The sequence below is a fragment of the Micropterus dolomieu genome, unplaced genomic scaffold (genome assembly GCF_021292245.1).
Source record: "Micropterus dolomieu isolate WLL.071019.BEF.003 ecotype Adirondacks unplaced genomic scaffold, ASM2129224v1 scaffold_152, whole genome shotgun sequence".
NCBI lineage: Eukaryota > Metazoa > Chordata > Actinopteri > Centrarchiformes > Centrarchidae > Micropterus > Micropterus dolomieu.
In genome coordinates this window covers 76,398-94,563 of record NW_025744145.1, presented here as the reverse complement: position 1 = coordinate 94,563, position 18,166 = coordinate 76,398, and the positions used below count along the sequence as shown (strand labels likewise).

General features: G+C 42.1%; 1 protein-coding gene across 3 annotated transcripts in view; it reads right to left on the bottom strand.

Moving 5' to 3' along the window:
- The window catches only part of arhgef25a (Rho guanine nucleotide exchange factor (GEF) 25a), a 45,207-nt gene that overhangs the window by 13,038 nt on the left and 14,003 nt on the right, over positions 1–18,166 (bottom strand). For all 3 annotated transcript variants that reach the window (XM_046043267.1, XM_046043268.1, XM_046043270.1), the window contains 2 exons: positions 4,220–4,527; positions 1,045–1,155 (listed from right to left, as the gene is read on the bottom strand). In XM_046043267.1, coding sequence (XP_045899223.1) covers positions 1,045–1,155; positions 4,220–4,527 — 419 coding nt within the window. The remainder of the gene's footprint in view (positions 1–1,044; positions 1,156–4,219; positions 4,528–18,166) is intronic.

Genomic DNA, 18,166 nt, shown 5'->3' with positions numbered 1-18,166 from the left:
CCCCCCTTCTCTAGAAAGATTGGCAGTAAAAACACCAAAGCGCTGACCTCATCCCTCTGATGTAATCGAATTAATGGCTCTTGATGTGTTGTTGAGACTGAAATTAGGATTTAAGTGCAGTGGTGTCGATTCACCAACAGGAGACACTCCACTACGCTCAAATGCATTATTGTTATTGTTTCGCTGGATATTGATGGGGCTCAGGCACTGCTGATTCATGCAATATAACTGCTGCTCATGCAAATCCCAGTTTCTGCATGATTCCGTCTCACAGTAAAAAGGGACACTCTGAACACCCGACTTGAGACGCTCCTTTGCCTACGAGCAACTGACTCAGACTGTTTTATGAAGAAATGAAAGCGTATGTGCACACATAGTGTTCTTTGTCACTTCACAGAAGTGGAGTCATCTTTCATCACATCTGGCGTTTCATGCTATTTCCTTTTTATCTCCAGGCATGTCTTTTTGTAACATGTCGAATGTGAGTCATGTATCACACAGGTCACTGTCTACTCTGCCCTGTTGTCTTCTGGTGCATCGATCTGCTCTGAGAGAGCCTTGTATTCATTTAGACTCCCTTACGTGTGTGTGCACATGTGTGTGTGCTATGCCTGCATGGCTCATGTGTGGTTGCAGAATGCAGCGCTCCTGTGCGCATCTGTGTGTTTGTTTTGCTTGATAGTTGAGATCCGCCAGCAGCAGGAGGGTTAGTCATTTCCAGATCTGGCTGGAGGACCATGGAGACAAACAGTACTGATATCACATCCCTGCCAGGCTGGGTGCTCACTGAGAACCTCTTGGAGAAACTGTGAGCTAAAATTAACTATAAATGACTTTAGTCCCTAAAGTCAATCTCATTATGGCTAACCATTGATTCTATAAAACAGAAGGGTACGCTCAGGTTTTCTCACATCCTTTCAAAATTACTACTTGCATTTAAGACAGAAACATAGGTTGCTTGATGTTACTTCTCTGTGACAACAGTAATATGTGGTGACAACAGGTCAGGCAGTGTTAATTGTACAGTATACCGTGCAGACAGACCTGGTTGTTTGGCAGAGACGTGCAGCCAATCAGCGAGTCAGTTATGTAGCTAGGGGACTGTAGTGTAGCCGGGGACAGGTCCTCGGGGCTCGCCAGGCCATCTTTCCACTCCTGGAACACATACACACAAAGACACATGTCCACAGTGTCAGAATGACACCATGTAAACATGATGCAAAATGTCTGTAGCAGGCTCCTGCATTTGGGCACACAGAGACATGCACAGACACACAAGCATCTGCACAACAGCAAAAGAGAGCACATGAATCACAAAACATGGTGGCGTGAGTTCCTGCAGGCTGATGTTATATAACAACATCACCATCTTCCATGATACTTAAAAGAAACTCTACATCAAACCAGTGTCTCTTGATCCACCTAATGTAAACAAGCTACAGTCAGGATGTTAGCTTTAGTTTGTATTTATATAAGATTGAACATTTGCATGTTCACTTAAGAACCAGTTTATAAGACGGCCTTGGGAATAATTCCAATTGATGAGTTTACTTATGAGGTGGTTCATCTCATAAGTGAGTTTGAAGCAGCATGCAATACCTTGTTTGATTAGTTCATCTGACCAAGCACCAGTGGTGGAATGTAACTAACTAGACATTTATTCAAGTACTGTACTTAAGTACAATTTTGAAGTACTTGTACTTAACTTGATTATTTCTATTAATTCAACTTAATACTACATTTTACTTCTACTCCACTACATTTTGGAAGCTAATATTGTACTTTTTACTCCAATCCATTTATTTAATGACATTAATTACTAGTTACTTTGCAGATTCAGATTGTTAATACAAAATATAAATCAAGTAACAAATTATGATGTATTATTATTAATTAAGCTACCCTGCAGTATATAAAGTAGTCCAAATTAGCCTACCTCTACCAGCTACAACATTAGTGATGCTTACAGATTAACGTATCACTAATTATAATCCTTTAATATAACATATTGTTCTGAAATGGGCCATTCTGCTTATTGAGTGCTTATACTTTGGTACCTTCGATTTATTGTGACGCTAATAAAAAGTTATGGTAGGCAATTTATTTAAGAAGCATGTTTTGTTATATTTGTTAAAAATCTCTTTACATCCCGACAGCAATCAATAAATTAAAGAGGTGGTATTATGCTTTTTGGCTTATCCCCTCTCCTTTATTGAGCTATATATCTTTTTTGTCAAAGTCCAGCCAAAAGGGAGTTCCCATCTCCCACAGAAAGCATTGCTCTGAACGGCTTGAAAACAGCTCGTTTGTAGTCCAGCCCTTCACTTCCTTTACTTGTGAAGTCACAATCAAAACGCATCATAAAGCTTGCCTTGCGGCTAGCGGGGTCAGTCACGCCCTTTGGCTCGACTCGTCTTTGTTTGGTTTTCCATTGTAGAAATGTTGTTTTTCGTATCACCTCACCTCCATCGAGGTTCCAAGCGAGCTAAGGGATGCTAAAATGTAACGTGAAAACACGACAGACTGCTGATTGGTCAGAGAGTATCGTCACTATTCACTGTATCATCATTGCACCAGACAGAGGCCAGCAACAGAAAGTTTTATATTTTACAGTTTTCATATGGAATTTCATCACTAAATCCACTTCTGAGAAGTTTTGAGGTGAGAAATCAGCTGTGTAGATTTCAAATATTGACAGTTTTACGAGAAGTAATGGCGGAACGAAAATGTGCTTGAATATTTTCGGAGTTGAGGAGCTCCGCGAGTGGCTGCGGGAAAGCCTGTGCCAACCCGCAGGAGGAGCGTGTGAGGCCGGCCAGCCGCCCGCTCACAGATCCCTCTGCTCGCGCCGTCACACAGACCACTGCAGCAACAACGGCAGAGGAAAACACAGCTGGAAGGTTTTCATACCGCTTATCTGTCTTTATATTCTGAGGAATGTTGAAACGTTTTAACTTAAAAAAGAGAAAGCTGTGTGGGTCGCTGGTGTTTGAGTCGCATTGAACATTACGTTGCGGCAGTTGTGTGTGGCGTCGCTATGACGACAAGCTACGTACTATCTCTGGGTACTATCTGCAATTGAAAACGGAGCAGGGCCGAGTAGAGTCAAGTCTATCGATTTGCGCTATGGTAGCATTTTTTGGCAAGGCAGCATAGATCGTCGGAACACCAGCAACAGTTCAACGTTTAGTCCTAAAAGACGATGCAACTCCGACTCTGTTTGGGCCTGGAAATTCACAATCACAACCTGTAAGTATGCTTTATTGGTTGTGAATTATATTTAAAAAAATACGGCAATGTAACTTCACAGACTGTTCAAGTGCCGAGTTTTTGTAAACGTTGGCTAACACAGCTAAAGTTATAGCTATAATGCTAATGTTACACCCGATGTGAAAGCTACTGAGCAAACGTTCAAATTGTTTGGCCAATTTTATGTAAAATTGAGTTGAAATATGGTGATTTTTTTAGTGGTTTATGGTAAGATGTGGAACAATGATGTTGTGTGGTTGCCGCTCCAGACTTATACCATCTGCTAGGTTACGGTCGCAGTCTGGAGCGGCTTTGATTTGGTTCACACTACCTTGTTTCTTATGACCTGCCCTTCTCTGCTTGGCTAGTAGTCCTTACCTGGGAGCTGCGCATGTGCAACTCCCAACAAAGATTTTGTACAAGTAAGATGCATCACTCTGTAGCTCAAGAGCGGAGCGTACAACACATAGGGTGAAAAGAGGAGCTGCAGCAATGTGTAGTATGAGAAAAATATGGTGTTTTTTGAAAATTAAACCATGGAAACCTGTTCTGGTACAACCCCTAATTAAGATTTTAAAAATGAAAATGAGCATAATACCACCTCTTTAAATGCTCTGACACAAAAATGAATGAAATCAGGTATCTGTGGCTTTTGCAGGACTGTAATATAATAACAGCCAATCATTTAATTTGATCTACCTGCACGCACTCTGCCCGTGCACTCACTGTGCATAAAAATGTGATTTAGGGGAGTGACTTTGGAGGGAGGCCTGAAGAGATGGGGTGGGATTTTCTCAGTTGGAGAAAAAATCGAGCTGTCTCTTGCTAGTTTCTTCTACGTTAGCTAGGGTAAGCTTTAAGCAAGATGTTGAATTCAGGACTTTTACTTGTAATAGAGTATTCTTACAATGTGGCATTGAAACCTTTAGCTAAGTAAAAGATCTGACTTTATTCTTCCACCACTGCTCACCAGTTCTCTATGGGTGACAGGTAGAATGGTGAGTGTGTCATCAGGCCTTAGAGGGCTGCCTAGGTCCTGGCTGTGGCTGTGGGGCGGAAGAGGTGGAGGCTTCCCTTCAATTTTGCGGACCTGAAGCTCCCCTTTGGCGGAGGCCCCAGCACTGAGTTTGCGGACAGGGTTTGTGAGCCACTTCTTCAGGGTGCTCACAGAGCGTCTGGAGCCCGGGGAGCTGGGGGCAGAGCTACCTGATGCCTGAGGAGGTAGCGATGCCACAGAGGTGGAGATGCTGCCCTCGCTGCCTGCTGCCGAGTATGAGTCTGGAGAGAAGAGACAGGGAGAGAAACAGAGAGCAGAAGGTTATCGGTAAAGCATTGCAAGTCTGAGGGTGCAATAACATGGAGGTCAACTGATAGTGATAAATAAGGGTTTAATGGGTCAAAGGCCAGAGTGCACCCTGACTCTCCGCTTTCAGACTTCGACAGTCAATTAATCAATTAATCTATGGACGAAAAAAACAGCTATAAAAGAGCACTTTGTTTAAAGGAATAGAACTGATTGACCATTAAATAAGGGCAGCAGGGCTGGAGGCAGACGACATATCAACACCAAGAGAGAGGAGGTAAAGAGAGAAATAAAACAAAGGCTGGATAGAAATAGCCTTCCTCTTCAAACACAGCTGTGCAGCTGTGAGCCGCATCATAAAAGACATACTGTTCTGTTTATGTCAAGCAGACTGTGGTTTTTATATTTGAGCTGTGCATCCAATCACATGACCAGCTCACACTATGATCCAAGGCAGACAGCAGAGGTCCGGATGGCAGATGTTTAATGTGAAAAATACAGTTAAAAGCCAGCTGTGGCGCAATGATGTCAGGAGGACATGGGAAGTGGACTGGGACTGGACATCCACTTTACTGTTGTTGTTGTTTTTTTCTGTCTTGTCCTCCATTCCCATCCTGCCTCTACACCCAGCCCTACCACCCTTCCTCCTGCCTTCCTCTGAACTGTGTGCCTGGAGTGTGATCTGTTGTGTGCAAACGCAGTTCTGTCATGCCTCCCATCTATCTTCTTGCCCTCAACCTGACCTCTGACCTTTGATCACCACTCTTGTACTTATGGGGAAACACTTCTTCCTGCTAAGGCTCATCACAATGGCTTATTATTGTTCAAAGGCAATAATATTTCACACCAATTGCCACCTCAGTGTGACAAAGTTGATGGATAAACTACATGACTCACCTTTACTTTCCAAGAAAATACACCACAAAAAAGTTGGCATTAAGTTTGTGAATTTGTTATGCATTTGTTTATAGGAAAACAACTCTGGCCTCATTTTAGTGCAAGCCACAGAGGAATATCTTATCACTGTACTCAGCAGTAAAACCCAGACCGCGGGGGCCACACTGACACAAGCGCAGCCCTTTTTGTGAGTGCACCGTCATCAAAGGCAAAGGCAGAATAAATTCACAATCCCCTAAGTGTTCGTACTTAAACATTTGAGCTTTTCTTCACACTTTCTTCATTCATTTACTTTCCCACAGAAACACAATAGTAGCCACTGCATTGATCAATGAAAACAAGCTGTGCAAAAATGTCCCATTCTCTCCAGTGCACAGACCTCAGCCACAGTGTTTGGATAAATGGCTAACCCCAGAACAAAACAACTCACGTTCAAGACATCACATTGCTGCCAGTGCATACATGGTTGGGTAAAATACATCCTGTGTGGATCCTAGCTACTAACAAAAAACCTCAAACTTATCTCTTTGTGTATTTTCACCACAGAAACAGTATTTCCTCTGTAATCTTTATCTGGAATGGGTGGCCAATTTCCCCATCCTCTCCTCTGCGACTCCCACCCCCCATCCACATGAAAGACTGGAGGGTGTAAGGCGATCTGAGCCTGGCATGATGGGAGGGAGAGGTTGAACCGAGGGAAGAGACGAGGAGCAGAAAGGGGTACAGAGAAGGGAGACGGCTAAACCCTGCAGTGAATAGACGGAAACTTTGATCAAACACTGGATGTCCAGAGACAGTAAGACCGTATAAAAAAGAAGCAAGTTCAAGCCTTTGCCTTTTGTTAAATGTCTTAGCTGTAGAAGATAATAAGATTTAATTATCTGAAAGCTATTGTATTCATGGCTGGTGCTGATTAGGGTAAAGCATACACGATCTCTGAGGGTCCCTAGCTAGAGACAAGAGAAAGGATGTGAAAATGAGGCTCAACACATGTGATAACCCCAAGCCCAGCTGCTCTGACCTCTAACAAAGGTGGCCTAGAGGTTTGTGTTTCCCAGTGTTCAGGTTAAGTCAGGCCAGGCTTTCGGGGTCATAGTGCAGAGACACAACCAGTAACACAGTTTCTAACCCGCTCCAGACATCAGCAGAGATAGCTTATCAAAAAAACGGAGGAAGAGAGACTGACACATTATCTGTGCCTGGAAGCAATTAAAAGTGAGTGGAGACAGCAGTGCGGCTTCATGATTTGAAACCCTACGTCAGAATGACACAGTGGCTCTGTCAAATGTACAGATTTACAACGTGCAGAGTGTACATAATTTACTGCTTTTATAATGAAGATCATTACATCTGTATCTGTCACCATGGCAACTCTGCAGTTCCCCCACTGATCGCTGGGTATATGGGTCGGATTCCCTGTTGACCCTGGAAAGCTTCATCTCTGTGTTGCTATGAAACCTATACAAGCCATTACAGGGACATCTATAACAGCTTTTGTTTTTCACAGTAACAGTATAACAGGAAACTGTAATACACAAAGGGGGATGATGAGCTTCCCCCCAGAGCAACATGCCTCCACAAGATGAGAGGAACTGATACCATTACACCTACTCAGTGGAAATTGGGGAAAAAAACAATCCTTCCCACTCTCCCTTGCAGAATGCTAATAGTGCCCTGTGACATTCATCTCCATAATGGCGCAGCTAAGAAAAGATTACCCAGGCTGATTTTGTTAATGCAACTTGACTATTGTTTATATGCTTGCAATAATTAACAGTTGAAGGCGCAGGGCAACAGGACTGCATTAAGCTGGCCCGATCTGTGGTGATCAGTTAATGCTGGGCTTTCACCAGTCGCCCACTCACTGTCTGAAAGGCTGAGCAGCGGCCGGGTGGGAGGTTTGCCCAAAATGTTGCTGTACTGTGTAACTTCAGAGCCGAGTGGGTTTCTGCTGCAAAGAAGTTCCAGACTTTCTCTGGGTGCTGTTCACTCACAATAGTGAAGTTTGAAGTTTGTAGTCATTGCCTAAGAGGGCAACTTAAGAGAGTCTAATTTAAGCAGTCTATGGTTCACTTATCCATAATGCGATTAGATCACACACAAAGGGATCAATCAACTTATTCTTTCAGTACTGATAAGCAGCAACTTTTTTCTCTCTCACTATATCAAGTATTTGACTCCACGACTTGCTTTCATTCATCATTTTAGGGCAGAAACTAATAATTATTTTCTTAGTTTCATTAAGGATTAATGTGCTGCTTGTCATCTCAATTAAATGATTAATTGTGTGTGTAAAACTTTGAAAAATGGCCATCAAAATTTCCTGGAGGCCGAGGAGATGTCATCAAATGTCGTCTCAAAAATATTCACTTTAATGTAAGACAAGGAAAAGTAGAAAATGGTTAAAGCAGCAACCGACAAATATTTGGCATTTTTGCTTGAAAATTTACTTAAACAATTAATTGCTTATCAAAATACTTGTCGAACAATTCATTAATTAAGGTAATTAATTAAATGTGTTGCCTGATTATTGCATTTTTAAATCATTTGATGCTCATCTGTCCTTTTCATGTGGTTTACAGTGTCTGCTCATCAAAGTTCCAAATTTAATCGCTGATCAAATGAATTATCCATCTTGCACACAAGCTTGCCCAGTCATGTGGAAAGGGGAAAACATCCGATTCAATATTCTCATGAGGTTTGCTAAGGGTTGGATTATACATATGAGGCTGGTTACGATTGAATAAAGAGTGCATTTCCTGGCAATTTATGTTTGAAACAGAAAACTAGGGAGAGAAAATAAGGGCAAATTACAACAGGCAAAGCAGCCTCAAGTTTGTGGATGAACAATGTGGATGGATGTGCTGTAAGCGTTGGTCCCCCTAAAGAAGTTTGGTCCAACTCCCCTTTATTGATCAGTTGATAAGTGAGTGCTGCTGAGCCAACAAATCTGGCTAAAAGCGTTGGCTGTAATGGAGCAAACTTGTTCACAGCCGCTCCCCCTCCAGAGATTTCTGTCAATCCTATGGCCTCTTGGGACCATATCAGCAATTTAGGCATCGCGAGACACTGCCAATACACAAATAATAGCCAGACATGCAGGTGCCCACACACTTTCACATACACATAAATGGCATATGCACTTTTTTTCTCCAGGGTAGCTGTCCAGATGGGTGGCAAGCATCAGAGACAGGTGACCTGCTGGTCACCACAGTACCAAACATGTCAAAGGTCCAGCTGGGTTGAAGAGACTCTTAGAGCTGGCAATCAGTGCCAGCACCTCACAGACCACAACCTCGGGGGTCTGAGAGTGTGGCGGTCAACACACAGGCATCAGACACCCGCCTGCGTCATCACTATCAACTCTAAAAGCAACACCATGCTTATCTTCTCTGTTCTCGCTCTCTACCTTTCATTGCCCTCCCCATCTACTGCTCTTTAGCCCAGCCTCTACTTGTATATTACATTTCACCCACTCAGAGGAAATGGACACTCTCACCATTAACAAGTGCGGCCTGCGCTGCACTCAGACATTCACATGTGCCGACTGAAAGACCTGTTTGAAAATGAGGCACTTAGTACCTGAAGCATTTGACCGGAAACCCTCTAGCTGTCCTCTGACGAACTGAGGCTTTTTTCTGTAAAACATTTAAAATCTAACTGTATTTTTAGACTTTCTGAAACTCCTCACTTTTATTCTCATTATATTTCATCATGTCACCCTCAGGCTGGCTTATGTGTACTTCGTTTGTGCTGCTGCTGATTAATAAATCCTGGCACTTGGCTGTTCTCTCTTTCTCCTGTCCTCCCTCTTCCCGGCCACTTCATCTTCATACCTTCAAATCCGCAACGTGTCCCTCCCTTTTTTACTCTGCCACCCTTTTTTTGGACTCTGACCCTCTCTTCCCCTCTCTGCACTGCAGTGTTTTTTAGACTTTGGCTGGGTCCTGCCCCGGGATCAGGATACAGAGCTCCCTCCTCTGATGCAATGCCCCAAAGCTGTTGAGACCAGCACAAGCTTGCAAAACCAACTGGCAAAGAAGACAGTGACACAGGAGCAAAGGAAAAAGTCAATGCAATATCTCTCTTCTCACTAGGAATATCTCTCTTCTGTTCTCTTCTTTTCTCTTCTCTAGTGGGGATTTTGGCAGAAAAGACTTCAGCAAGTGAACCCACGACCTAAAAAATCCTCTTAAATTAACAAGCTCACACGTCTCTCTAGTTAATATAAATGTATATTTTAATGAACAGCAGAAAAAGGGAGAGGCTGAGAGATGGGCTGATGGGGAGATCAGGGATTATTCATGTTTTAGGTAAGCAGTAAATGAAGGTTGAGCCCAAATCTCATACAGACTGATGCTAAAACCTTGAGGGAGAGTAGAGAAGGAGATGTGAAGAGAAGAAGGCCTCTTAAATATACTTTCAAACATATAAGCAGCTTCTCTGCATCTTATGCATAGAAACATAGACATGTATGCGTGCGTCATATGTGAGTGTGTTCGCAGGCAGGAACGTTTGGAGAGGCACACTGCAGTCAGACAGACAAGTGATCAGAGATTTCCTGTCCTCATACTGACCTAGTTTATGCAGACACACACTGCTGTGATTCCAGGAGCACAGAACGAAATACATGGTAGACACAGTTAAGTGACACACAAACAAGCCCATCAGAGTCAGTTTCCTGCCATCAGCCAGACTCTGTGGCATATTTTTCATCAGCGAAAAGCATCAAAGCAATGTCAGTCACAGAAACACAGACCTGAATAGATGCTGGCATTAATCCTATTGTCCATAGAACAATGTGGAAGAGTGATTCAGACACTTCTCCTGATGAGGGCTTACGAAACGGCCCTGAGTGATAGATAGATCTAAACCGCCACTAGTGCCATTGACTGTCCAAATCAGGTCAACATGAGCATAGCGATGCATTTCAAGTGGCGAAGGTTCTGCATTCACATCCCGTTAAGATATTGCTCCCGCCATGTCAACCGGGGTTTCAATCTTCCCTCCATCACCTACTTTGCATCTGAATTGGATCTTACAGGTTCTTACAGACACTGGTTTGTCCTCAGCTGCAGGCTTGTGATTAGTGGGCACTGAAAACTCCAGACATTCCACTAGAACCATTCAGAGAGAGACTTGCCAAGTTCCTGGCATCACCTGCCTTTATTTCCCTTAATGTAAGCTATGGGGAACCAAATGTGCGCACACACACACATAGACGCACACTCAGGGTCACATTCAGGGGATTAAGGTTGCACTGTGGTCCATTTCACACTTGCACTGATATTAAAGACTGAGCACCATGGGATCAACAGGAGAATACGGAGATACTAATCGTGACTCTCTTATTTAAAGGGGCAATCTAGTGATTTAGCATCATTGAACTATCAAAAATTGTGTCAAGCCCTAAAAGCACCTTATGCTACATTTCCCATAATACAACTGAGTGTGTCTTTCATTAGACCAGGTAAATGCCCACAACTCCACACCCCAAACTTTGGTTTGAAGTCCCCTTCATGTGGAAGCATTTGAATCTTGAAAACATGTGAATTCCTAATTTTGGAATTGAATTACTACTGAATACTTTATCTTTTACTTCAGGTAGGCCTACTGGCTACAAATCAAGTAAATTCATGGGTATTTGCTTCGAAGTTTGATTTCTTTATGGCTGATAATTGCTTCCATACCTTCAGAGGACATCGTCCAGCTGTTTTCACAGGCTGAGTAGTACTCATAGTGACAAGTAAGCTAATGTGTTCATGTGTTCATGTGTTGAATCAGTGGAGTGCCCTCACACACACACACACACACACACACAGACTAACACTGCTCTGTATGTCTGTGTGATGTCTACCTTTATCTTACCTTTCATTTAAAGGTCAGCATGAATCTAGATATGTTACGCTGCCGAAGTATACAGTGATGAGAAAATCAGACACAGGTGTTCATTCTTCTGTAACTCCTACAATACTTTTTTTCTTTCAGAAGCAGCAGATGAGTTTAATAAGACTGATGTCCTGTCAAGCGTGCTGTAGAACAGATGATTGATACTGAACCAAACTTCACTTTATGTCTAAAATTTTTAGACATTTTTTAGTTTTACATGGGGGTTCCACGTTAACTCAATACTCCCTGTATTTCACTGACTGACAGTTGTGAAAGAGCATTTTACTCAGGTAAAGGTAACAATAGCACAGTATAGAAAAATCCCGCCCCTGTGTTGAAAGAAGTCCACATAATCATAGTGATGATCAGCAACTACTGTTTCAGCGTCTTTAGCAGCAGGTAGCAAACATGCACACTCACACACACACAGAATACTGTTGGTCATCACTATGATTATCTACCCGCCCACATACGCGCGTGCACACACACACACACACACACACACACACACACACACACACACAGATACACATACACAAGAGAGAACCCAGCAAATTAAAAGCGATTGTGATTCCATATGGCAGCCGTGGCAGTGCCAGTCAGGAGGCCTGCAAGGAGAACTGGAGACAGAGCTGTGGTGCCTGCTGGGCTGTAGGGATGTGGAGCCTCTCCTCCTGGCCCCAGTCTGCCTGACAGCTCTGGTACTCTGAGCTCTGGGCTCTTGCTGTACTTCACACTGGCTGTGTACAAGGTCATGTTTCTAAACTACAAGTAGCCAAAGCTACGGTAAAAACCTAAACGAGTTGTGGGTAGGATTTGGTTGAACTGCCTGAACTGAATTCCTGAAGATGGCATCACGTGTTTTTCCAAGCATACTTACACATACATACATACAACACATTCTGACATACTGTTTGAGCTCAAGCATGAAAGTGTTCACACAATGAAACAAAAAGTGAAGTGTAGCTCTATGTCTGCTCTGGCACGCTGTGTTGACTTGAGGATGTATAGATGTGCTGGCATAGTTATTCTCAGTCAGACTTGATGGGCTTTCCAGACCCGTATTCTCATTCCTTTCCATGGCTCTCCACTTCTCCCCGATCCAATCGCCATAGCAACTAAACCCAGAAGGGGAGACAGTGACTGACAGCCACACAAAAGATTAACCATCACCAAGACATGGTATCAACCTAAATATGTTGGCACACCAACTCATGTTGCACATCGGAAGAAACACACACACACACACACACACACACACACAAACAACAACAAAGTGTAATAATTAGCATATATATGCATAAAAATTTATACAGTAACACGCCACAAAATGTTTTTAATACCTCATGATTATTTGTAAAACAATTCTGTGTGCACAAAGGATGCCTTTGAAAAGCTAATTCCAAATTCAAGAAAACCATCTGCAACTGTCAGCTTTTGTCTATTTCAGATCAAATCCGGCATTTAGAGCAAGAGCTCTCCATATGGCCATTAAGAGGATGTCTTATGAATACGCGGGGGGGGGGTTACAGGAAGACCCTGGGCTCAGGTCAACCTGTATAAACTGTAAAAACATGTTCGAAGACCATGGATTGAAAAGTATTAATTCTGGATAGGTTAATACAATTTAATGATGAAAGTGAAGCAAAGCAATAGAAAAAGTATAAATATTGCTGCAGTCTCTCATTACCCTCATTGCTCACTGAATTGCTTTGTTAGCAAACCATAAACTGATGTTTTCCTCCTAAATGTCAGTAGTTCCCGTGAAAACACATAATTCTGATATAGCCTGAGGGTAATGTTGCTAAGGTTTTATTATTATTTTAGCTATGGTAGTCTTAGTATTGCTGTTTCATTGCTCTGACACAGACATTCAGTTATATGTTGTTTTTTGTCTTAACCACCAGACTGCTTTCAAACCTTGACTACATTAGATCAGTTGTGAGCTATCTCTGAACTAATTGCTGTGTGTCTATGCTAACAATCAATGGTCCCGGCTGACAACTGACAATCAATGTCGTCTGTTGACAAAGACAAACAGCTCAATTTTGGTCTCTAAGTTGATTTTATCTTTTGCTTTCTTTATCACTGAATTTCCTGTAAAAAACATCTTGTCCTTCATCTTTTAGTATACCACAAGACATAGGTTTTCTGCTGGAGCAAACAGAGACAAGAAGCTAAGTCAGCTATGTGTATTAATTTGAAAAAAATCTTACTTTACCCAGAATTCATGTTGCGATTTAGTAATACTTGAGATACTCAATAATTAAACACTTCTATGCAACTGATGAGCCATGAAGTTGTACAACTTGCTCCTGGACACAGACACAAGTTGTACAAATTCAACAAGAGAGAGAATTCAGTTCAGAAGCCAAACCCAACAGCAATACTCTCTATATATGCTGATCTTAGAGTTGCACTGTAACCAAAGACTTTAGTGCTACCTTTAACAAACTGGTTGGGGTTACATCCACTGTTTGAACAGTAAGTTTGATTAGGAACAAAGTAAACTTTCCCAGAAACAGCAGGCATCTTCTGATTCTGATTCAGTTGTTCTCGGGGTCAATAAACACAGAACCAGCAAGCTCAGCTCATCCACACAGTCCACTTCTACAACACAACACCAAAAGCTTTCAATATTGTCACTTTCCATTGTTTGCTTTGCTTTGTGCACTGTTTTGGAAAGTATCTCAGCGAGGCCTCTATCAAGTATCCTCTGGGGGAGAACTGCAGAAGAGGAGCAGCCATTGTCTGAGTGCTTCTCTACTCTGACAGCCTGAGGGACACCGGCGTAATCGTTGTAGTCGACCTGTTGCTAAGACTTACAGTAAGTACATGTACTGATCTTGCTGGATGATGATGGAAGATGTTCTGAGTAGAAAGTGAACAGGTTTTTTCCTGTCTAAATAGAAACATGATAGGAGATATAAGAAGGAGTGAGTAAAACACTGTAAGAGTGATAACCGACTTTTGGTTCAGTGAGAACAAATGTCATATCCACCCTTAAAGGCTGCAGACATAAAAAGACCCATATGGGTAGAATCGGAGGGGGAAGTAGCTCCTCTCCCCCTCTGTGCTGTAGGAGAATTCTTTCTAAACAAGGTATGGAATGCACTCCTGTGTTTTATAATTTGCTCCCTCATTCTTCTCCTCCGCACATTTACAAACAGAGCCCAGAGGAAAAGAAAGGGAGAGAGAGTGGGAGATATAGGAGAAGTGCATGGGAGCCCTGGAAATATGTCAGGGCAAGGCCGTTCAGTAGAGCAAAAAGGAAAGGAGAATGTACTGTGAATGTGGTGAAAATAGTGAAAAGGGGAGAGCACATACTTAATAATTGTCTGACTGGCTCTATGCCGACCAGGCTGAGAGAGAGAGAGAGAGAGAGAGCTGGGAGAGAGGATTGAAGGAGAGAGAAAATGAGAATGCCCCAGGAATGATCTTAATGCTCCACTTGGTGTTCACATTCCAAGCCGGCAAATCATGCAACATTCAACCCAAAATTCAGACTGAGTGATTTCTTCATCCAGCTGGGAGCACTGGGAGCACTGGGTTAAGACTCATTCTTTCTCTCACTCCATTTCTCTCTCTCTCTCTCTCTCTCTCTCTCTCTCTCTCTCTCTCTCTCTCTCTCTCTCTCTCTCTCTCTCTCTCTCTCTCTCTCGCTCTCTTGCTCTCGCTCTCGCTCTCTTGCTCTCTCCCCCTCTCAGTCCCTTCCTGTGTTGCATGTGCTGAAGAGAAACAATATGGAGGATCAGTTACATAGCAGAGGGGAGACAGGGGGTTGGATGGGAGGGCGCAAGGAGATGACGAGGTGGAGGGTGGGCTGGGCAGCAAAGGTTAAAAATATCTCAGACTGCTGAACACAAGGCTGGGCCACAGCGGTCCAGCAGCATACCTTCATTTTCAGCTATTTTTGTTGCTTTTTCCATAATGTCTGAAGTCTGCCTTATAAGCTGATGACAAAGACAGTTCTCCAGCTGAGACGTAAAAAGACACACTGGTCCTGTCATGGCAATTTTCCCTCGTGTTTGCCAACAGGGCTGCTTTCTGTCAAAAGCACACTCGAGTTGTTATCAAAATTATTTATGGGTCTTGGGGTCACAGGTTAGCAAAGGGACCCCTAGGGATCACGTTCCTGTGTCTGAATTCTACCACACTGCTGAAGTGCCCTTGTGCAAGACACTGAACCCTACCACCTCAAGGGGCTGGAACACATCACGCAACCTGACTAGTCTGAGAAGGAGGACAAAACTTTTTCCTACAGTGATGTTTATGTAAAACTGCCTGCAAACTTCAGCAAATGAGCTACAGTCTGTGTTGAAACTAAACACAAATGGCTGAGAAGTGGACTAAATAACAGGAACACTTAACAACAATTGAAAACAATTTGTCGATTAATCGATTAGTCAATAGATTTATCTAATTTAATCGTGACAATTTGCTGCTTTTCTTTGTCTTATGAGGTACAAAACTCAATAGCTTTAAGTTTTGGACTGTTGGCCAGGCAAAACAGGCAATGTGATAATGTCAAATTGTGATGGGCGTGTTTCACTATATTCTGACAAAAACAATTAATCTAAGAATAACTTCACAACAGCTCTCAGATATTTCTCAACAAAAAGACATTTCAGAAATAAATTTTACAAATGCAGTATTTATCACAAAGTATTGAATTATATTGCAGATGTTTCTGCTATTTTGACCTTGACTTCTATACACAGTGTTTGAGTAGTTCAGTTATAATCATGCAGTATGTTGCCACTGATGCAGATACAATGAACTGCATATTACACGCATGCATGTATGCTTGCATGCGTGTGTCCATGTAGTAGACAAGCAATGGACAATGAGGCAGTTATAGTCTCATTTGATGTACGCTGTACTTTATGCTTTTGCATGTATGCCTCTGTTCTCTCTGTCTCTGCAATTCAACCATGTAAATATATGTGTATGTGGAGATGTGTGTGTGTGTGTGTGTGTGTATCACTGCTGTGGGGGATCCTTGTCCTAACCCATTGCATGCATGAATCAACACTCACAGATGCAGTGGGAACACATGTAGATGCACAAAGCATGCACAATGTAGCACATATCCGCTCTCCTTCTTTAGAGGAACATAAAGGAAGAGAAACATAGAGAGAGACAAGAGATTTTTAAAAAGTGATAGAAAGAAATAGTTATGGAGAAAGAGATATTTTGATTCAACAGATGGAAAAATTGTTTTAGTTGCAATGTTACTGTTGACTGCAGCCTGAACTCCCACACAGATGTACTTGTTACCTGTCACTGTTGGTAATCAGACAGTCAGACCCTTCATACAAAGCTAAAACCTAAAACTCTCTGCAGTTTTCAAGTCCCCCAGATTATTTTTTTCCGTGAAATATATTTGACGTGAGCACATTTACAGTACAGTCTGTATTTAAAAATAGATAGAAAATGTGGGTTTTACATGTTTTGATTAATGCACTGTAATATTGTTCACACTCAGAAATAGAAGTACGGGTATGTACTTAAAAGGGTACAAATGCTTGTCGCAGGGGAGGTACCCTTTTGAGGGACAATTGTGTACCCTTTAGTGCCGGTACATTTTTGTACCTTATGAAATTGGTACAATTGTGTACCCTGCAAGACATAAACGTACCTTTTAAACTATAGTACAATAATGTACCCATTAAAAGGGTACTAAAATGTCCTATTAAGGGTACCACCCCTGCGACAAGCTATTCTGGACTTTAAGGAGACAAAAATGTACCATAATTCTCCACACAATAATACTTTGACTGTTTATTGACATCAATTTGCAGATTTACAATTCAAATGCATTTCCAATCTGTTTCCACATTTCTTTTTCAAACGCCTAAATATCTTTCAAACGCATTTTAAAACTGCTGAAAGTGTTATGCCAAACCAATTTGAAATGCATTAGTAAAGTGTATTGTCTAATTCAATTGTGTGTTTTGCCTCTAAGCGGCTTAAAAAAGACATAATTTAAATGTATGACACAATCAGGTTATGTTCTTTTTCAGGCCTCAGACTTAGAAACGCTGTGTATATTTTAACACAGCCTAAAAAGCACCTTCAATTAAAAACTGAAGCAAAGTTGGTAAAAAGACATTTCAAAAATATAAAATGATTTCCATATGGCCTGACTCTCTGTCTTGTTTCAGTGTGATCTTACCTCCATCCCCATTCATTTTGTTCCCTCTGTTTCCCTGGCAGCCTGCATTCATGTATGTCAGATTTACCTCAGGGTGCATCCCAAATACCATTAGGTGTGTGGTAGGCTGTGCTGCAGCAAAGATGCGATGTAGAAATTATTGTGTTGGCTTCAAATGCAGTGGCATATATCATGCTTAACATTACCATTTTTTTTAAAAGAAAAACATAGTGTCATCGTGGAGTCTGTCCACGATTTTATGTGAATTTCTTCTCTTGTTTGAAAGTCGTGATCCTCAAAAGGAAGCGAATACATATTAATTCAGTGCCTTGCTGTGTGCTCTGATATCAGGAGCAGCACTTACTTTATTCTACATTTCCCAAAACACGACCCTCCAACAAGATCTGATTTGGGGGATCCACAGGTTTTGTTTCCTCACTCTTGCCCATGAATGCAATTGACTGAGGACAATATCAAACACCATCTATTTTTTGCTGGGAAGCAGCCCTCACTAATGGCCCTTGGGTAGCCAATCTGCTAATGTGCCGTGCAGAGCAGTGCTGACATCAGAGCCAAAATAATACATGCTCTTCTCTTTCATTATACCCATCTCTCCACCTGTCCATCTTTCTGGGGTTCTCTATCTTGTTGAGTACTACTCAGATCAATAA